At 32.6% G+C, this 22,458-nt stretch overlaps 1 protein-coding gene and 1 non-coding gene across 8 annotated transcripts in view; one reads left to right on the top strand and one right to left on the bottom strand.

The window, feature by feature from the left end:
* Window positions 1-22,458, top strand: part of Nexn (nexilin F-actin binding protein) — a 48,691-nt gene that overhangs the window by 15,564 nt on the left and 10,669 nt on the right. For 3 of the 7 annotated variants that reach the window (XM_047551938.1, XM_047551942.1, XM_047551947.1), the window contains exons 2-9: window positions 8,990-9,065; window positions 9,812-10,003; window positions 10,530-10,608; window positions 10,697-10,845; window positions 15,192-15,233; window positions 16,394-16,591; window positions 16,678-16,854; window positions 19,174-19,362. In XM_047551938.1, the coding sequence (XP_047407894.1) occupies window positions 9,039-9,065; window positions 9,812-10,003; window positions 10,530-10,608; window positions 10,697-10,845; window positions 15,192-15,233; window positions 16,394-16,591; window positions 16,678-16,854; window positions 19,174-19,362 (1,053 nt within the window). In that variant the 5' untranslated portion in view covers window positions 8,990-9,038. The remainder of the gene's footprint in view (window positions 1-8,989; window positions 9,066-9,811; window positions 10,004-10,529; window positions 10,609-10,696; window positions 10,846-15,191; window positions 15,234-16,393; window positions 16,592-16,677; window positions 16,855-19,173; window positions 19,363-22,458) is intronic. The other 4 variants (XM_047551963.1, XM_047551968.1, XM_047551977.1 and 1 more) reach the window with 2 other exon arrangements.
* LOC124968688 (small nucleolar RNA SNORA42/SNORA80 family) lies at window positions 4,837-4,971 on the bottom strand. The gene has a single exon (XR_007105819.1). It is a non-coding gene; the product is annotated as a small nucleolar RNA SNORA42/SNORA80 family (small nucleolar RNA).

Below are 22,458 nucleotides of genomic sequence, written 5' to 3'. Positions count from 1 at the left end.
GCATACTGAGGACCTAGTACTGCCAAAAATAAATAAAATACTACTACTACTAATAAAAATGTCATTCTTTACCAAGGCCCTAAGCAACTTAGTGAGACTCTGTCTCAAACTAAAAAATAAAAAGGGCTGGGGGTGTAGTTCAGTGGCAAAAGTGCTTCTGGGTTCAATCTTCAGTTACACAAACAAAACAAAAACAAAACCCTGAGAGTCCCATGTACCCTTTAAGTATCGATGAAGTCCTTCCTTCTCTAAATATATATCTCTATGAGATTATATTTTCTTTGTAAATTTAAGTCAAAACCATATGTCACAATAATTTGAATGTAGAAACAGATAAAGCCAGAATTAAAGAGATTTATCAAAATGTAAAACAGTGCCACTCTTTTGATTAATTGTTTTCATTTGGAAAATACAGTTATTTTTCATAAACTCTTTTTGTGTTTATAATAATAGGTTTTACTATTTTTTAGTTTTTAGGATAAAAGGTCTATTATTTTATTTTTATATAATAGCAATAAACAATCCAAAAATAAACATTTTAGAGGACACTACTATTATTATTTAAATGACTTATTTTAAAATTTCTAATATATTACGTATCTACAAAAATAATTCATATAAATAAAATTTGTTTAGGATCCTCAGTAATAGGCCCACATGTTAGCACTGAGCATCCAAAATTTGAAGCCCAGTCTTGTAATTCATAGCTGTTCTTCCAGAAGGTACATTTTCTTTAACATCACTCATTTTATTTTTATATGTTTACAAACTTTCACATTATCTAATTAAACATTTTCCAAACTAAAAATGTAATGTCTTACTATATTTTCGGTAAATGTATTTTATCTCATCTAGATTTTTGAACTCTGAGAACAGATATTTTACCCTATTCATCATTGTATTATGTAATACTGTATCTGGAAAATAGAAAGATGGTCAAAATGTTTCTTTTTTCTTTTTGTGGTATCAGGCATTAATAGGGACACTTTGCCACTGAGCTACATCCCCAGCCTTTTTTATTTTTTGTTTTGAGACAGGGTCTCTCTAAGCTGCCCGGGCCTCAAATGTGCAATCCTTCTGCCTGACTTCCAAGTAGTTGGGTTTACAGGTGTGTGCCACTGTGACTGGAAATAAATGTTTCTCAAATGAATATGTATGCTTTTTAGCTAATTTCATCTTTTCTCATTTATTCTTAATTCTAGCATATTCACCTGCTTTAGGTTGGTGAAATAATAGTCAAACTAACTTGTGTATGGGACATATAGGAGTTCAACCCTTCTCTTTTATTCAGTGTAGAAACTATAGGCTTTTGTTTATTGTTGTTGTTGTTGTTTGTTTTGTACCAGGGATTGAACCCTGGGGTGCTTAACCACTGAACCACATCCCTGACCCTTTTTTTATATTTTATTTAGAGACAGGGTCTTCCTGAGCTGCCTAGAGCCCACCAAGTTGCTGAGACTGACTTTGAACTTGCAATCCTTTTAGGCCTTTTAAAAAATGTAGTGTTTTTTTTTTTTTTTTTTTTTTTTTTTTTTTTTAAAGAGCCTTACATTTTACTTATATATGCAATTTTTCATTACTTTATTAATGACTTCATAATGATAATTTATCATCTGGGTAAGTACTGAGGGAGTACTGGGGATTTAACTCAGGGGCAATTTACCACTGAGCTACATCCCCAACCCTTTTTTAATTTTTGAGATAGGGTCTCACTAAGTTACTTAGGATCTTGCTAAGTTACTGAGGCTTGCCTTGAACTTCACCTCCTGTGTCAGCCTCCTGAGCTGCTAGGATTACAGGCATACACTACTGTGCCTGGCCTCGACTTTAAGTGGTTACATTAAAGTCTTTTCAAGAGAGAATGAAAGGCACTGGTGGGGACATAATTCTGAATGGATTGGAGGATGCCTAGGATGTGGTAGGAACAACTGGAATATAAAGTATGATTTAAGGCATCTTTAAAGATATATTGTGCTGAAATAGGTGTTGCATAAAACAAATGAAACATTTTGTATTGTTAATAAGACAGTGGACAAAGCTGATCATTGTTGAAGCTTAGTAATGGATATATGGGTGTTCATTAGAGTAGTCTCTTTAATTTTGTATGCCTGAAAATTTCCATAATAAAACGGTAAAGTAGATTAGACTGATATATCTAAGATGTTGAATATTATAAACTTTTTAAAATGCATACTAGGACTGGGGATTTGGCTCAGTGGTAGAGCCTTGTCTGGCATGTATAAGGCCCTGGGTTCCATCCCCAACACCAAAAAAACCTAGTAACCTTAGTACATTTAGAAATCTTGGAGCCTACAGTAGAAAAATGACCATGTTTAGGATTAAGTGGGGAAAACCACTATTTCTATTACAAGTAGTTTGGGAAAATACTTCATTAGTAAAGAAATGACTTAAGAAAGGTCTTAGAAGTAGATAAAAACTACTGAATGTATTTATTAAGGTTGAAGGTTGAAGCACTGGGAGGAGACGAGGAAAACCAGAGTGTGAGGAACTCGTAGAAGTCCTGTCAACCCCAGAAGAGAAGTTTAATTCTGATCCATCATGCACTATGCAGTCAATATCCTTAGAGTATGAGTGACAGATTAGTGATAAGGAGCACAGAGGGTAGAGACTGTAGTAGTTGAGAACTTAGTGAGCCTGAATAAAAGCAAAAAGAATAGTGTGCCGTTACCCCACAATAATAATAAAAAAATCAAATGAAAAATCAAAATCGGAAGAATCATGAATAAGTTATTCTAGAATCTTTAAACTAATTTTATTAATAATTTATACTTAATCATTTTGACAATGTGTTAATTAAAAGTTTTGAAGAAACTACATTAAAACAGTTGCCCCATAGCAGCTGAGTTACCTATGTTCTCAATACACTTGGATTCTGGTGCTTATGAAAAGAATTGATAATTTTAAAATGCTTACCAGGATTCTGAAGGAAAGAAAAGTGTTAAAGTGAATACTTTGAATTTTATATCTTCTCATTTTATAAGTGTATTAATTAAAATTATAGTGATACATATGAATACTAAATATAAATGAGTATTTCTGATAAACATGATTATATGAAATTGAAGGAGGAACTGGGGTCTCTATGCTTAAAAGTAACAAATTCCACATAAATTTATAGACTGATAAGTGAATTGTTGACTGATAAGTATGAAAGTAAGTGGAGATAATAAACTGAGTCAAAGATTGAATGGATATTTGGAAATTTTAAAAAACATACATTATTGAGGTAGGATTCTTATACTAAAATCTGTACATATATGATATTTGGAATTGGAGAATATGTTTGCAAAAGACTAATTTAACAATCTTTTGTTAATGTTCAACAGATAATTTAAAAAACAATATAGATAATTTATTAAGAGAGGGGCTGGGAATGTAGTTCAGTTGTTAGAACACTTGTCTAGCATGTGTGAGACACTGGATTTGATCCCCAGCACTGAGAAATAAAAGAGAGAGAGAGAGATAACAGACTATCACATAATATAGCAGTGAATTTCAGAAGGAGAGAATTGTCCATTTTTTTCCTGGCAATATAAGAAGAAAACATTATTATGCTTAGATTTAAAAAGAGTCACAGAAGTTAAATAGTTTGTCTGAAACCACATGTCTAAGGATTAAATTAAACAGAAATTCTAAAAAATTTCTTTAAAAAATCAACAACTAATTATCATTAGGATATAAAAATATTTTCTACAAAGGTCTTAAGTGCAGAATATTCAAGTAGAATATTTTGGATGATCTAAAATTATCTTTGTTAATATCTTACCAAATTTAAAATACGTGGGTTTGGAATTTTTATGGGAGAAGGTTTGTGAAAATTCATGGCATGACTGAGGCTGCATATACCATTTGTTTTGAATTTTTTTCATAATATATAGTCTGCCAATATAATTGTGATCATTTACATTTTTGACATCTATTATATTCAAGGTACAATCTCTAGCTGACTGATAGAAGAGAGACAGTTTTGGGAGAGTTCTAAGTGACTGTTCTGTCTGGAAGAAGAAGCATTGTGGAATGATGGTGTAGACAGGGTACTGTAGGGGACAGAAAGCCAGGGGGAAAATGTTGAACTGTGCTCACAGATGATGTGATTATCTATATATGTAGAAAACCTGATGGAATCTACACACACAAAGAAAGTCAATAGAACAAATAAGTGAACTACATTAGTAGGGTTTCAGGAGGTAAGATCAGAACACAAAAATTGTAGTTCTATATATTAGCAAAATCAATCACCATTTGAAATCTTAAAAAAAGAAAGCATTTATTGTAGTGCAGTGATTTGAATGTGATTTGTCAACCCGGGGTTCTTGTGTTGGAGGCTTGGTAGTGGGGCCAATTGGGAGGTTCTTAGGTCATTGGGAGTATGCCCTACAAAGGGATTAGTAGTTCTCATGGAACCCTGAGTTATTTTTGGCAGAGTAAGTTATTTAAAAACTTCAACCTGATCCCTGAATTGCTCATTGGCTTCCTGTCTTGTGATGTTATCTCTCACTCTTAGACATGTGCTCCTGTGTGATACAATCTGCTATTTAGGACCTCACCAGAGACAGAACCAATGGGGCCACCCACTGGTCTTGGACTTTCAGCCTCCACAACTATATGCTAAATAAGTTTCTTTTTTTATACCCAGCTTCAGGTATTTTGTTTCAGTGATTTAAAATGGACTAATACAAGTAGCATCAACAAATATGAGTTAATGGAGAAATTTAGCAGAAAGATGTGGAAGACCTGCACATTGAAAAGTACAAATCTATCTATAGATTCAATGCCATCTCAATAAAAATTCTAGAAGTTATTGTTTTTTTTCTGCACTGTGCAACTCACTTCAGTTCCAGCAACCTACAGGCACAGAGGTCAGGCAATTGTTCAGGATCACAGTTTGATCTGGCATGAGACACTGTAAGAAGTCCAGAGGGATAGGCCTCCTAGCAAGTTATTTTGTGGACAATGACCAACTGATTCTATAGTTTATGTAAAGAGAGGAAAGATCCAGAATAATAATAATAAAAAATATATAAATATATATTATATACATTTATACAGAAATATATATATATTTTATTGGTACTGGGATTGAACCCAAGGGCACTTTACCATTGAGCCACATCCCCACCCCTTTTTTAGATTTTTTCTTTTTTCTTTTTTCTTAGTTCTCACTAAGTTGCTCAGGTTGGCCTTGAATGTGCAATCCTCCAAATCCTTGGGATTACAGGCATGTACAACAGCACCTGCTCCATCATAGTCTTTAAGAAGAACAACAAAGCTAGAGGACTGACACCACTGGATTTTATATCCTCTTATCTGCTGGGGATATGCTCCAAGACCCCAAGCAGATACCTGAGACCACAGCTAGTACTGAGCCTTATTACATAATACAGTTTTTCCTTTACATACATGTCTGTAACATAGCTTAATTTCTAAGTTAGACACCTTAAGAGATTAACAGTAACTAATAATAAATATAATGTTAGGATAACAATATACTGTATATTAATAATGATAACTATATACTGGAAAAAAGTTATGTGAATTTGATCTCTTTCAAAATATCTTATTGTTCTCTATTTCCTTTTTTGTGATGATGTGAGATATGATGCATACATGGAGAGATGAAGTGAGGTGAATAATGTAGGCATTTTGATGCAGCATTAGGCTACTACATAAGGGTAACTTGAACACAAGCACGGAGATACTGCAATAGTCGATGTGATAACCCAGACAGCTACTGAGTGATTTAACAGGTAGTGTAATTAAATATAGGGTGGATATGCTGAACAAAGGAATGATTCATATCCTGAGCAGGATGGAGTAGGATAGTGCAAGATTTCATCATGCTACTCAGAATGACATACAATTTAAAACTTATAAATTATTTATTTCTGGAATTTTCCATTTAATATGTTCAGATGGTGATTGACTATGGATAACTGAAACTGTGAAAAGTAAAACTTCAGGTAAGGGGGAAGTGCTGTACTATAAAGCCACAATAATCAAGACAGTATGGTATTGATGAAACAATATACAAATAGATCAATGGACAGACTAAAATTATCAGAAATAGACCCACATAAATATACTTGACTTATCTTTGACAAAGGAGAAAAAGCAATACAGTGGAGAAAATACTGTTTTTTCCATAAATGGTGCTGGAACAACTGGACATCCACATGCAAAAAAAAAAAAAAAAAAAAAAACTGGCCACAGACCTTATATCCTCCACAAAATTTAACTCAAAATAGATGTAAAACACAGAGCTATAAAACCCCTAGAAGATAATCACATAGGCAAGTCTAGATATCATTGGGTTTGGAGTTGACTTTTTAGATGTAATACCAAAGGTACAATCTGTAAAAGACTGCACCAATAAGCTGGACTTCTCTAAAATTTAAAATTTCTACTATGTGAAGAATGAGTCACCAGAGAGAAAGAGAGATGTAGTAGCCTAACGCTATGCCATAATGCATATATTATTCACCTCACTTCATTTCATCATGTAGCTATTGTATAGACTGGGAGAAAATATTTGCAAAAGATGTATCAGAGAAAGAACTGTTACCCAAAGTATACAAAGAACTCCTAAGACAACAGTAAGAAAACAGCCTGATTAAAAAAATAATAATAAGCCAAAAATCTTAACAGACACCCCACTAAATAAAATACACAAATGACAAATAAGCATAAGAAAAGATGCTAAACACCACATCATCAGAAAGATGCCAATTAAAATGACAGTGAGATAACCACTTTCCACTATTAGAATGACTGAAATCCAGAACACTGAGAATTTGAAGTATGAGTGAGGATATAGAGCAACATGAATTTTCATTTTACTTACAATTGCCAAAATTTGGAAGTAACCAAAAAGCTGTTCAGTAGGTGAATTGATAAATAAAATGATACATCCAGACAAGAATATTCTTCACTATTAAAAAGGGGTTGGGGTCATGGCTCAATGGTAGAGAGCCTGCCTAACAAGTATGAGGCACTGGGTTTGATCCTCAGCACCACATACATACATACATACATACATACATACATACATAAAAATAGTTATTATGTCCATCTACAACTAAAAATTTTTAGAAATTAACTATCGAGTCATGAAAAATCGTGTTGGAAACTTAAATGCATATTAGTGAAATAAATCAATATGAGAGACTTGGAATGTAGCTCAGTTGTAGAGCAATTGCCTAGCATGTGGGAGGCCCTGGGTTCTATTTCCAGTATTGGAAAAGAAAAAAAAAAAAAAGCGAGGGTTGGAAGTATAGCTCAATGGTAGACTAGCACATGCTTTTATGTGAGACACCCTAGGTTTGACCTCTAGCACCACAACCTCTTCCACCACTCCAAAAGAAAAGAAAAAAAAGAAAAGAAAAAGAAGCAGCAACTGAAGTCAATTTGTAAAGTATACGCAATTTTAACTGTATGACATTCTAAAAAAGGCAAAACTAAAGAGACTGTAAATGGTTGCTATGGGTTGTGGGGAAGAGGGAGCAAGAGTGGGTAGAGCACAGAGGATTATTAGAGCAGTGAAACTATTTGATATGCTACTGTAAGGGTGGATACATGTCATTGTACATTTATCTAAAACCATAGGTGTATACCAGGAGTGAACCATAATATAAACAATGGACTCTGAATGATAACAATGTGTCAAATTTAACAAATGTACTATTCTGGTGGGAGATGAGAAAGCTATGCTTGTGTGAGGGTAGGTATATTTGGGGAATATTTGTAATTTGCACTCAATTTTGCTATGAACCTGAGCTGCTCTAAAAAGTAAAGCCTATCAAAAAAATAAAATAGCCAGCTATGATGGGGAGGATCTGTAGTTCCACCTACTGAGGAGGCTGTTGCCAGTCCCTTGAGCCCAAGAGTTTGAGAACAGCCTGGACATCATAGAGAGATACTGTCTCTAAATAAATAAATAAATAAATATCCACTGGGATTACAAGTAGGCACCATCACAACCAGCAGTTGTATGCCTTATATATAGTATATAGCTGGACACACAAGAAGCCATGATTATTTTGGTCATTTTAAGTGGAGTTTGGCCCTGTAAGTGTACAGAGCAAGATAGGGAAACCATGTTGCCTTTTTTTTTTTTTTTTTTTTTTTTTGTATCTTGAGTCCTAACAGAACTAGCACCAAGTAGATTCAAGGAAAACTTCCTGAACCTGATGCAGGCCTGTAATCCAGTTACTTAGGAGGCTGATTCAGGAGAATCACTTAAGCCTAGGAGTTTGAGGTCAGCCTGGGCAACATAGTGAGGCCCTTTATAAAAACAACAACAACAACAAAATATATATAAACAAAAATTTTTAAGCAAAATCCAAAGTCCAATTATATGCTAGGTCTAAGAGATGTGCTTTACATATAAAAACATAAATAGGTTAAAAGTAAAATAGAAGATTATGCACAATGCAAACTGTAAAGCTGGGAAAGTTAGTGTGGCTATTTTAATATCACATCAGTTCAACACAAGGAAGAGGGAAATTTGATACTAACAAAAGGATCAATTCCAAAGGGAAACATTGCAATCATAATGTGTACATGTTTCAAAGAACCTGAAATTACATGAAACAAAAATAGTGGAATTAAAGGGAATAATAGAATATTCTTCATTTTGAAGACTAATATATCTACATCACCAGTCATCTTAATCAGTTTGATATTTATAGAATAATATACTAAATAATTATAGAATACACATTCTTTTCAAGTATGCTTGATATGTTTACCAAGCTGTATTGGGCCATTAACTTTCTGGGATCTTTTAATACCATGCACCTTGTATTTTATGTGCCTTGAATCTTGGGAAAAGATGTTGAAGGTTATCACAACTCAATACTCACAAGCATTTTTTGAGGGGAAATAATACGCTATTTCTACTTATAAAAATACATAACATATTAAAAATAAAGTCATTAAAATTCTTGTATAATATTAAAATGTTTTACAGGTGCAAAAATATACAAAGCTGCATCAGCCCAAAACCATACTGAGCAAATATGAATGATATTTCCCAAAAGGCCGAGGTAAGTCTCAAAAGTTAAACAAACAAAAAAGATGAAAACCAGCAAGAATATGATACACAATTTAAGTTTTAAACTTTAAAGCCTGAACATCTGTCTTGTTTTCATTTTCATCTAATTTAGTGAAATTAGTCTTGGTAACTTTTAAGCAAGAGTTAAAATCTGAAATTTTTTTTTTTTTTTCAGTACTGGGGATTGAACTCAGGGTCGCTTACCCACTGAGCCACATCCTTAGTCCTTTTTTACATTTTATTTAGAGACAGGGTCTCCCTGAGTTGCTTAGAGCCTCACTAAGTTGCTGAGGCTGGCTTTGAGCTCATGATCCTCCTGCCTCGGCCTCCCAAGTGCCACCTTGCCTATCCAAATCTGAATTTTTAGTAATGGAATAGTAAATATAGGTTGCTTCTTTTGGTTTCAGTATTTGATATTTATATTTTACTGACCTTTAGCTTCAGTAGATGGGTATCCACAAATGGAACTTCTTCACTAAGGTATTTTATATGGACAAAATTTACATTAATAAATATTTATATTAATAAAATTTATCTCATATTTTCTATAATTTCATTTTTATACTTAAGTTGTAGATAGTGTCTAACCAGGTTATGATAATCCAAATAAAGTTTTAAAACTCATTTCTATTTTCTGTTTCAATAAGTATTTTTTATATTGCTTATTCTTATCTTTATCTAATTTCTTCCTATCTTTTGTTTTTTAAACTTTCTTCTCTTTATTTTCTTCTAATGAAGATTCTGCTTTCTTCATCTAAACCTGTCCCAAAATCCTATGTGCCAAAACTTGGCAAGGGTGATGTAAAGGATAAGTTTGAAGCCATGCAGAAAGCCAGGGAAGAAAGAAATCAAAGGAGATCTAGAGACGAAAAGCAAAGAAGAAAAGAACAATATATTAGAGAGAGAGAATGGAACAGGAGAAAGCAGGAGGTTATTTTATTTTATTTTATTTTATTATGTGCAATTATTAATTTTCATTTTTTAAATTTACATTTTATTTATTATTCATAGTTACATTTCATATAACTATAATTAAAATACTTTAATGTATTTGCAAGCTTATTTAAACTCTCCATAGACAGTAGTCTCTCCTTATCTGTAGGTTTGCTTTCCACTGTTTCAGTTACCTGCAATCAACCAGTCTGAAAATATTAAATGGAAAATTCCAGAAACAAATAATTCTTAATTTTAAAATACATTTTATTAAATTATATTGTTATAATTGTTAAACTTCATAATCACTGTCAATTTCTTACTATGCCTAATTTATAAATTAAACTTTATCATAGATGTGTATACATAGTAAAAAATACAGTATATATATGGCTCAGTCCTATGTATGGCTCAGGCTTCCATTGGGGGTCTTAGAAGGTATCTCCTGCAGATGAGGGAGGACAACTGTAATCCAATTTAGTCTAACTTAGACATGTTTATCTTAATTTATTTTACCCTCTAGATTAAAGAAATGCTTGCTTCTGATGATGAGGAAGAGGTAACTTCTAAAGTAGAAAAGGCTTATGTCCCAAAGCTAACAGGTAAGAAACTGGAGGGGTAAATTGTAAAAGAAATTACAAAAGAAAGAAATGTAGCAAAGTATTAATTTTTAAAAAAATCTATTCTTAGGGACTGTTAAAGGTAGATTTGCTGAAATGGAGAAACAAAGACAAGAGGAACAAAGGAAGAGAATGGAGGAGGAACGAAAACGAAGAATTGAACAGGATATGTTAGAAAAGAGGAAAATACAGCGTGAATTAGCAAAAAGGGCCGAGCAGGTATACACTAAATATTAAGTTGGTATTTTCTTCTGAAACTAATTGTACAAAGGAAGACTAATCGGTATGTTGCCTAATTAAAATATTTTAATACAACATAAGCCTAATAATAGCAGCTAACCTAAAAATAACATCTTGAGTAAAAATGTTGAATATTAGATGCCTAGAATGATACAGGCAAAATGGGCTTTTTTTTTTCCTTAGGCTTTTTTTTTTTTTTTTTTTTTTTTTGCAGTACTAGGGATCGAATTCAGGGTCTCACACGTTCTAGACAAGCACTCTACCACTGAGCTACATCCCCAACTCTAGGATATGCCTATTTTAAGGTGAAATGTTGAGATGATTTTTGTTTTATGATCTTAAAATTCTGTCCATGTTCCTTTATGGTCCACATTTCTTACTTTTCTTGACATGTTAGAGGATTTTACAAAGATGTAAGACGATTTCACATGTAACATATCGAAAGCAAAAGTGTGCACGCACACACACACACACACACAAATGCAGACTTTTAATAGCAAAACTTTTTTAGAAAATATTTTTTTTAGTTGTCAATGGATCTTTATTTTATTTATTTATATTTTGATGCTGAGAATCGAACCCAGTGCTTTACACATGGTAGGCAAGCGCTGTCACTGAGCCTCAACCCCAGTCCCAATAGCAAAACTTTTAAATGCTGTTTTTAATTTAAGAACATTAAATCTATTTGAAATGCTCCCTTCTGTTTCTACTATCTTTCTCAAAAGAAAAGTATACTGAAAGCAAACCATGCCAAACTTGCATGTCAAAGAAATTTATTTACTCTGATTTTGCAGTGACCACTTCTGTGGCAAAAACAGCCACTTGTATGGTGGCAAATGATGACATGTACTAGGTGAGATATAAAAAAGAATGGGAATTTCCTATATTTTATTACTTTGTACCGCCTTTTCTGAAGAAAGAATGCTATATGCTCTATTACAGCCACTTCTAGTCATTAAAAATTACCATTCATTTTATAGTGAAATTTTATAAGGAAATAAAATTATAACATGAGAATTATTATAAATTATACATTATATTGTAATCATATGTAAATATATCTTTATATTAACAGTATAAATTATAAAATGAAAATAAAAATTATAATAAATATATAATTAAAATATATGGTATTTGGCAGAAAGTAGTATGTATATGGGTTAGTTTATTTAAAAAAATTATTTTAGATGTTGATAGACCTTTATTTTATTAATTATATGTGGTGCTGAGGATCTAACCCAGTGCCTCACACATGCTAGGCAAACACTACCACTGAGCTACAACCTCAGCACCTAGTCTGCTTTTATATTATTTTACAGCACTGATTGTTTTATAGTCTTTCAGACTCACTTTTAACTTCAAGAAAGGAATATTTAGACAGTAGTTTTTCAAAAACTGTGTTTTTTAAAAAAGTGAGTTTGAATATTGTGAAGACAATGGATTATCATAGAGAGATGGGAAACAAAATACGATCATGACAAAGAATCTCTTTCTTTAGTAACTCCAAATACTTGCTACATGGGTAGGGTGACAGAGAATCTTGGCTAATAAAATTTTGGCCTATTAAATTAAGGATATGTAGGTACTACAAACTATTGATGGTAAAAATCTTGTAAATATGTAAGTGTAGTTTTAAAACCTAAGTACATTTCCACTGAAATCCGATATAACTTAATGTATCTTTCCATATAAGAAGTACAAGATGGTACAGATAGTCAAAAAGAGTCTTAATGTTACAAAGTTCACTTGTAGAAATCCATATGCAAGAATGCTATAGAAGGAGCCTGGCATGGAGATGCATACCTGTAATCTCAGCTACTTGGGAAGACTGAGGCTAGAGGATTGCAAGTTGGAAGACAGGCTAGGCAATTTAACAAAAACATGTCTCAAAATAAAATTGTAAAAAAGGACTAGGGGGGATTTCAGAGTTTGGGAGATGGCTGAATGAGTGACAACCAAGATAATTATCAGTTCTAAGATTCTAGGATCTTATAAAGAATTAAAAATGAATATGCCAAAATTTGGGGGATATCTTGGGCTGGGGTCATAGCTCAGTGGTAGAGTGCTTCCCTAGCATGTGTGAGGCACGATGCTCGATTCTCTACATCATATATAAATAAATAAACAAACAAACAAATAAATAAAATGTCTATTGACAACGAAAAAAATATTTAAAATAAAAAAAATTGGAGGATATCTTGATTTGGAATTATCTGGTTATCTTTGATGATACACTGATGGATAAAATTAAGAAATTTAGAAAAAGAGCAGCTTTGGTTAGAGTAGGGAATCTTCAAAAGAAAGGAGACAAAAAAGGAAGTTGATTTGGGAAGAAATGAAAGTAGTTTGCTTTCATTAAAACAAAATAGTTAGGAAGCAGCTCTTTAATGGTGGCTTCTGAAAGTCAACACCATAATTGGACTTCTGAAAAACTGTTCTCTGTGAAGATTTCAACAACTTGACCTCTTAGACAAATCATCTATTTCCTTATTTAATTAAAAAATTATTCTTCTATCTTTTATTATTATGGTAATGGTTTGAAATGAGCAAATTTTAAAAAAACTACAAATATGTTTCAACATCTTACAATAAGCTAAGCAAGATCTGGGAAGGTTTTAGAGGAAAAAGGAAAAGAAAGATGGGGGTGGACCTCATAAAAATCAAAGGGAGATAAGTAAAGGAAAGGGACCAAGGGATGGGAGATAGGGAGGAAAGGGGAAAATCTTGGGGAGTGATATTGGTCAAATTATAGTTATATTGTATTCATGTACAAATATGTAACTTCAAATCCCATCATTATGTACAACTATAATGCACCAATGTGGAACAGTATTTTTTTTTAGTATAATACAACATTCAATAAAATGTTCACCCTTACTTAGGATGTCAGCATAAGAAGTAATTCTGTAACCAAAGCAAATTATTCTAACAAAATAAATTATTTTGTAGTACATGAGATTATTCTGAATAAAACATTTAAATTATTAGAGTATAAAAACTGATTTTTTAAAAAAATAAACCATTTGTTCAGAATAATTTAGTTTTTAAGAAACTGGGTATCCAAATAAAATGTCTTTTTTATTCCTTGTTGGGAAAGTCAGATGAGAAAGCAGGTACTTAACCTGTCCAGTTCCTAATATGAGCCAGAATACAACAAAATTCACTTAAATTCATGAAGAATAAACCACTGTCAGACTCCCACTGATTTTTTAATATATATTTTTTAGTTGTAGATGGACGCAATACCTTTATTTATTTTTATGTGGTGCCAAGAATCAAATCCAGTGCCTCACATGTGCTAGGCAATCGCTCTACCACTGAGCTACAACCCCAGCCCATTCCCATTGGTTTTACAAATAAAATTAAAATAATAAACAATTTGAATTCTTACTTTCTATTGGTTTTGATTTTCTATTGCTTGTATTTCTTCTTCCTGAGATCTCAAACATTATATTATTTAAATTAACTATCTTCTTTCAATTTTCAGCTTGCCAAGTATATTAGTCTGCCTCTCAAACTAACCTAATGATGTTTTTTAAAGAGTAATGGTCAAATTGAGCTTCCACTTCTGTGTGTTACTGGGAATTAAATCACGAGTGCTTTGCCCCTGAGCTACATCTACAGCACTATTTACTTTTTTGAGACAGGGTTTTGCTAAATTGCTGAGGTTAACCTCAATCTTGCATCCGCCTGTCTCAGCCTTTTGAACTGCTGGAATTATAGGTGTGCACCACCATGCTTAGGGAGCTTCCACTTTTAAAATGAGTGCATTTCCTACTTAGATCTGGTTAAAATATAGAGACCAGGAATTATTTTCCCTTCTAAACTAGCCTACGTGGTTTTACCACACTTTGTTATCGTGACAGTTATATTTTTGCCATTTGTTTATGTGTATAATATAATCGTGACAATTATTTGATTGCTAATGATAGGTGTTTCCTTTTATGGGACACCCAGAGAATGGAGTAGTGTTTCTGTATGTCTGTTTAAATTGTTAATTAAATTAATAACTGCTGCTTGTAAGCTCACAGCCAGGTCAAGAGAGTTTGGTCCATTATTCAATTTCCAGATTTACAAAGGTAGGCTTAACTTAATTTTTTCTTAATATGCTGTTCCTTAATATTGATATAAATTTCAAAATGCAAAAGCCAGTATAAGGTTTAATCTCCATTTGAAAGGACATTTGGCTAATAAAAATATTTCAAAAATTATAAATTTTAAAAATTACCATAAACCACAATTAAATTACTTTTCAGTTTTATATTTAAAGGAAACAAGCAGAAATATAATGTAATGTAATGATATGAAATTCTCATTCAATATAGATTGAGGACATAAACAATACGGGAACTGAAACAGCATCAGAGGTAAACAGACATTTCCTTTAATGAAACATTCAACTAAAATTATTTTTCACAAATTATCTTGTAATCTAAGAAAAAATGAAAAGGGCTTTGTATTTAACTCTTTTTATTATAAACATAACAATAAAAAATAAGGATGCTTCATGAAAGCAAGATCATACTTTTACACTTTCAAACACTCTAGTGTTTTTAAAGAAAAGTATGTTTTTGCTCTTACGTTTAGAAGAAAAAACCTCAATCTTAGTATAGGATACTCTGCCAAGACTATATATTTCTTGTACCACTACTAACAGTTGAGATTGTTGAAAGCTAACACTTATAAAAGGCAATTTTCTTTTCACTATTTGTTTTCTTTCCTCAGAGTTCCTATAGTTTGTGTTTTGGTTTTCATATGCAAGTACAGAGTGCAGTGTGTATTACCATGTATCAACAACCACAAAAATTTTAGTAATCCTTTTTTATCTAACAGAGAAAGTTAAAAATCAATCAAACAATTTGATGGTGTGCCTAAAACCACAGCCACATAAATTGGAAAATTTTTATTTTAGGGGCATGTGTTATATTTTATAACTGTTCTCTTTATTTTTCTAAAAAGAGGGAACAATAGATTATGTAGTGGAACTAAAATAAATATCAAAGACAATGAATTTTAAAATATTTTAATAGGATAAAATATTACAGTTTTATCTTAAAAGCATTTAATAAATCACTTGGATATCCTGTAGGGTTTTTTCTCATTAAATACTCATTAAGTATTTTAAAAACTTGCATGGAGAAGAAAAATCATATAATTTTGTGTGTGTTTAGGTTGAATCTATCCACCATCAAATTGATTTAGAGTACTTTCACATGTACATTACCTTTTGTGGGAGTAGTGCATGGAGAGAGAAATTCAGGCAGTGTCTCTACAGTTTTATCTGATTAACTATTTGACTCTATCTTCTAGGAAATAGAATGCTTCTCAACCTTGTCAGCAATGGATTTCAATAAAATTAACTCACAATGCACAGTGAATATTGAGAAACATAGTAAAAATAATTTTTTGTTCTTTATAGTAACATTGATGGCAATGTAATGAAATTCACCAATGATGGAGGTAAAGGCCCCCAAAACCTGAATTTTTATTAGGTAGCTCTATGCTAATTATCTATCTTATAAAATAGGAAGGAGATGATTCACTACTTATAACAGTGGTACCTGTCAAATCATACAAAACACCTGGAAAAATAAAAAAGAATTTTGAGGATCTAGAAAAAGAGCAAGAAGAGAAAGAAAGGATTAAGCATGAAGAAGATAAAAGAACAAGATATGAAGAGCAACGACGATCTCTCAAAGAAGCAAAATGTCTTTCATTCGTCATGGTAATTTTTTAATTATTTTAAGGAACAAATCAAAATAGTTAAGTTAGCAGCCTTCCACTTTATGACTAACAGATGTGTTTTCATAGGATGATGAAATGCAAAGTGAAGCAAAAAAAGAATCATTTTTTCCTGGAAAATTGAAACTAACTTTTGAAGAATTGGAGCGACAAAGACAAGAAAACCGAAAAAAACAAGCTGAAGAGGAAGCAAGACAACGTTTAGAAGAGGAGAAGCGTGCTTTTGAAGAAGCAAGGCGGCAAATGGTAAATATATATACTTAAACCTTACATTTCACATTAGGGAACCTATCTTTAGTTAAGGCTTATTACCATAAATTCAAGATTTTCTATATTAAAGGACATGGCTGGGTGTGATGGTGCGTTCCTGTAATTCCTGCAACTTGGGAAGCTGAGGTACGAGGATCACAAGTTTGAAGCCAACCTCAGCAATTTAGCAAGACCCTGCCTCAGAATAAAAAATAAAAGGGGTTGGGGATGTAGCTCAATGGTAAAGCACCCCTGGATTCAATCCCCAGTACCAAAAAAAAAAAAAAAAATAAAAAAAAAAAAATAAAAAAAAGAAAAACAAGAGAAAAATGTCATATATGCATACTATATACATCTTTTGAGACATATACATATCCCATATATAAAATTCATCTGTATTGTTTTCAAGTTTTCACTTTGTGGCATTTTATCCAATACTCTTATATAGAAACACGCAAAATACTCAATGAACATGGTTTCTGTCCATCTATTAGTTCAGCCTGCATGGTTGCAGGACATTTTCAGGTCTAATTATAAATGTTCATTTGGTTTCAGTACAGTTTTTCAAATATTTGAACATATTGAAATAATATTTTACTAAGGAATATGCAGTAGGGTGTGTGCATGTGTGTGTGTATAATGTAGTGATTAAGAGCATGGATTTTGGAGCCTTACTGTCTGGATTTAGATCTCAACTGTTTATAACTGTGTAAACATGGGCATGTTATTAAACTCTCCATGTCTGAGCATCTGAGCATCTTAATTGGTAAAATGGCAAAAATGATAGTGCTTCCTTTTTTTTTCTTGGACTTGTGATCGAATACAGGTGCTTTAACACTAAAGTATATTCCCAGTCCTTTCTATTTTGAGACGGAGTTTCACTAAGTTTGCTAAAGTTGGCCTCAAACTTGTGATCCTCCTGCTGTAGCCTCCCAACTCGTGGGTATCATAGGCATGGGTCACTGCACAGCTGTTCTTCCTTCTTAAATTATTAAATGAGTTAATATCTAGAAAGCATTTAAAATAGGATTTGGCATATATTAAGTATTTAAAAACTGTTAACGGTTATTATCAATAAAAATACAATTGAAACAAGAAAAAAATACTGATTTCAAATCTAATGTTAAGAATTTAAAAATGGAACATCTGTAATTTTTAAAGTGACCACAACTTTCTTGATCAGCTTTTATTAGTGATATCTAAAGATTACATTACAAAAATTTTAATTTCCTAGACATTTGAAAATGTTACTACTTTGAGGACAATTATAGTTGCATAATACTTACACATTTTAGATATCATTGGTAGTCATCAACAAAGAAATAGAAATAATTAATCAAATAACAATATTTAAATTAACTTAATAAATTAAAATCATGAAACTTGAATTTTATATAAAATAGTTCCAAATAATAATCTTTAACCTGAATAGTATATGGAAAATTCCATAGTTTATAGTATTAAAAAAAAAAAAAAAATCCAGGGGCTAGGGTCATGGCTCAGTGGTACAGCACTTGCCTAGCACATGTGAGGCCCTGGGTTCAATCCTCAGCACTACATAAAGATAAATAAATAAATATAAAGGTATTGTTCCATCTACAACTAAACAAAAAAGAAGTTTGGGTTCGATCCCCAGCACCCCCCCCAAAAAAAAAAAAAAAGAAGTTTAAAAAAATCCATAAAAATTACAAAACATGAACTTTAAACTGGACATGGTGGTGCCTGCCTATAATCCCAGAACTCAGGAGGCAGAGGCAGATCACAGGTTCAAAACCAGCCTCAGCAAATTAGTGAGACCTTAAAGTAACTTAGACATCATCTCAAAATAAAATATAAAAAGGACTGGGGATGTAGGTCAGTGGTTCAGTGTCCCTGGGTGTTCAATCCCCAGTTTCAAAAACAAAACAAAACAAAAACAACAACAACAAAGCTTTATTTTGCAGAGTCTACCAAAAAGACTGTTTGGTTATATTTGCAACTCAATTTAAGTACCTAAACACACATCTTATGCTTGCTCTGGGAGAGTTAATATTCAGGGTGACCCATTCAAAAATTTTAAATATTCCATTTTATTTATTTAAAAACTTGTTTTGATTGGGAAGTTTTATTTAACTTGGGTACATCTGTACTTGAAATTTCTCCAAATTTGAAGATTTTATCATATAAGTCATTAAAAAGGAACAGGATTTTGACCAAGTATATTAAGGACATCAAAACACCCCTGTGCTAAAAAGCTAATTCTATGCTTTTTATTGCTAATTCATTGCTATTTTTAATGAATCTCAATTCTTAAAAATGAATCGTTTCTTTGCTTAGGTAAATGAAGATGAGGAAGACCAAGACACGGAAAAAAAATTTAAAGGATACCGCCCTGGTAAGCTCAAACTGAGTTTTGAAGAAATAGAAAGGCAAAGGAGAGAAGATGAAAAAAGGAAAGCAGAAGAGGAAGCCCGAAGGAGAATAGAGGAAGAAAAGAAGGCATTTGCTGAAGCACGAAGGAGCATGGTAAGACAGAACCCAAATGGAAAATGCCATTAGCATTCAGCTTTTAGAGCATGTTAACAGAAATCATTTGATTTTGGGGAGTATCCTGTTCTTTCTCGAATCTGTGCCAAGATTAGAAATGGCAAATAGGTTTTAAAGTCTTCCATGAAATAATATCAGTCAGTTGAAGGTATTTACTTCAATATACTTTTGAGAAGGTTCTGATTAAATTACCATGCCTGGTATAAAGGACTGAAAATTATCTTTTTTTATGGGAAGTTATGTTTTCCAGAACTGAGTGCCTAAGGAAGAAGCAGGGTGTCTCCTCCCCACATGTTCCCCTCCTTCCTCTCCATTCACTCCTTCTCTTCCATACTACCTCTATCCCTCCTTCACTCATTTTTTTCTTTCCTTCTTTCTTTTCAGTTTTCCTCCCATCCAATGTATATTAAATGGCTGGAATCATTTTGATCAGTTATTTAACTTTTTTAAAATGCTCACCTATCACTCCAGGATTTTGTTACCTAACTTAAATGTCACAAAATTATATTTTCTATACCATTTTAATGTTTGTTAAATTGTACAGTTATCTGACAAACTGTTTTCAAGCAATTTGACACATGACCACTACATCCTTTTCTTGAAATATTTTAGTTGACTTCAGTGATGTAATAACTTTTTTTTGTTTCTCTGGGTGAGTTTCAAGCATATATATCTAGGTGTCCATTTGGCTTAATGACCCACGTAGATGCTCAAATCAGAAACTTGGAAGACTTAAATATTTATACCTTTTCATGCCTGAAATCCAGTCAGTCACTAAGTCTCATTTATTCTATCTTCTCAACTACTCTAAAATCTGTTAGCATTTCCCTTTGAGATTACTGTAAAATTTGGGTTACTGATATTCCTTGCTTGGGATCAACTCCTGATTCATTTGCTTTCTTATCTGTAATCCATTCTTCCCTACAATGCTAGTAGCAGTCTTTTTCTTTTTCTCCTCCCTGTCCTTTTCCTTCTCCCCTTCTCCCTCCTCTTCTTTTGCAGTGCTGGGGGTTGAACCTAGGGCCTTGTGCCTAACACTGAGTTACACCGCACAGCCCTTGGAGTGATCTTTCTTTAAAAAAAAAAAAAAAAAAAAAGCCAAGTATGATGACGCTGGCCTGTAATCCCAGCTGCTCAGGAGGCTAAAGCAGGAAGAGCAAAAGGTCACAATTTAGGGAGATCTTGTCATTAAATAAAAAATAAGGGTTATGAGGTGTAGTTCAGTAGTAAAGTACCCATGGGTTCAATCACAGTAGTGGGGTACTTTCTTACTTTTGCTTAATATTTTTCGACTTCCCAAAGCAAAAATCCAAAAACTTTAAGTTTATTTATAATTTTGTTCTTGTATATTTCTCCAGTTTCATTTTTTAAAATTTCCTTTTAGTTGTTGATGGACCTTTATTTATTTATTTATTTATATGCAGTGCTAAGAATCGAACCCAGTGCCTCACACATGCTAAGCAAGTGCTCTACCACTAAGCCACAACTCCAGGCCCAGTTGCATTTCTTGATGTACCTTAATCTTTCATTTTTGTTCCAGACATACTAAATTTCTTTCATTTTTTTCATCTGAGAACCACTAGGCTTTCACAAATACTGTCTGAAACTTGTCCCTTTCTCCTTTCCCTATGCTCTGCTATCTCCTATTTATAACTTTCCATTGCCTCTGAGAAGCCTTTCCTTATAACAAACAACTTCTATGTATTCCTGTGGCAATTAGTACTCCCCTTAAATAGCACTAATACATATTGTTATTACATATGCTGTCTTTCTCAGTGAGGATGAGACTATTCATCAGACATGTGGTACAATGCCTAGTATAACAGATTTTCAATAAATTGGTTTTTGTTTTGTTTGTTTTGGTACTGGGGTTTGAACTCAGGGATACTTTGCCACTGAACTATATTTTGAGATAAGATCTCACTAAGTGATTTAGGGTCTTGCTAAGTTGCGAGGCTGGCCTTGAACTTGGAATCCTCCTGCCTCAGCCTCCGTAGTCGCTGGGATTATAGGCGTGTGCTACTGTGCCTGGCTCAATAAATGTTTTTAATATAAGTTATATTTAAATGATCTTGTGTGCATCAGATAATCCCTCATTAACAAATGGTTTCTACATAAAAATAAAAAAACATACATGGTTAAAACACTTAAGTTTTGGAGAATAAAATAAGCAGGTTGAGATGTAGTAGTGAAATAAGTATGAAGATCAGTAGACCTAGTAAAGGAGGTGGGTTTTTTTAGGCTTAAACTGCCTTTTTACCATGATTTACTAGTGGAAAAAGTGTAGGGAAGGAAAAAAGGCATTAAACCAATACCAAGTTTCCTAAAGACATTTTGAATTAAAAGAAAGTTTCTTCATTAGTGTTTCTTATTCAGGATCAAATATTGTAATTGCATGCTGATTTAATTTGTTCATACATTAAATAAAAAATTAGTGGGCAATCTTTGAATTTTGAAACCATTTAAACATTGTTGAAGAGTTGGATTAGTTCTGTGGTAAAGTCTGTGTGTAGAGCCTTGATAAAACTTGGATCAAATAAATGAACCTCTCTCATTCTCCTGTCTATTTTAACCACAGGGTTATAGTTCAGATCAGTGGTGTACGCATATGCCTTCAGGTGACAGAAAAACGGAATTAAATAATTCTTTTTCATGGTAAAATGTATTCAAGTTAACAAAAGCAAATTTTCTATTTGCAATTTAGGAATTGCCTTATATATAATAGAGAATGATAATGTAAGAATAAAACTACCACAGCTAAGTGTTTCCAAACATTATTTAGTCCTCATGACACCTATATGAAAGTTGTCACAGATAAGGAAACTCAGAGAGGGTAGGTTCTTGCCCAAGGTCACAGCCAAATGGCAGGTATTTATTTAAATTGCTAATTTAATTAGTTATCTAAATAAATTAATGAAATTATATAAAGGTAGTATATTATTTATAATCTTACTAGAAATATTTTGAAGTTTGAATCCCAACTTTGTTACCTTGTATTTATCTTAACTTTGCACAAGTTATTTTTCAGTGCTTCAGTTTCTTCATCTGTAAAACAAGGATATTAATATAGCCTTC

This window comes from Sciurus carolinensis, chromosome 1, assembly GCF_902686445.1.
Source record: "Sciurus carolinensis chromosome 1, mSciCar1.2, whole genome shotgun sequence".
NCBI classification, from domain to species: Eukaryota; Metazoa; Chordata; class Mammalia; order Rodentia; family Sciuridae; genus Sciurus; species Sciurus carolinensis.
The sequence above is the reverse complement of the archived record's forward strand: the minus strand, read 5'-3'. Positions and strand labels throughout refer to the sequence as shown.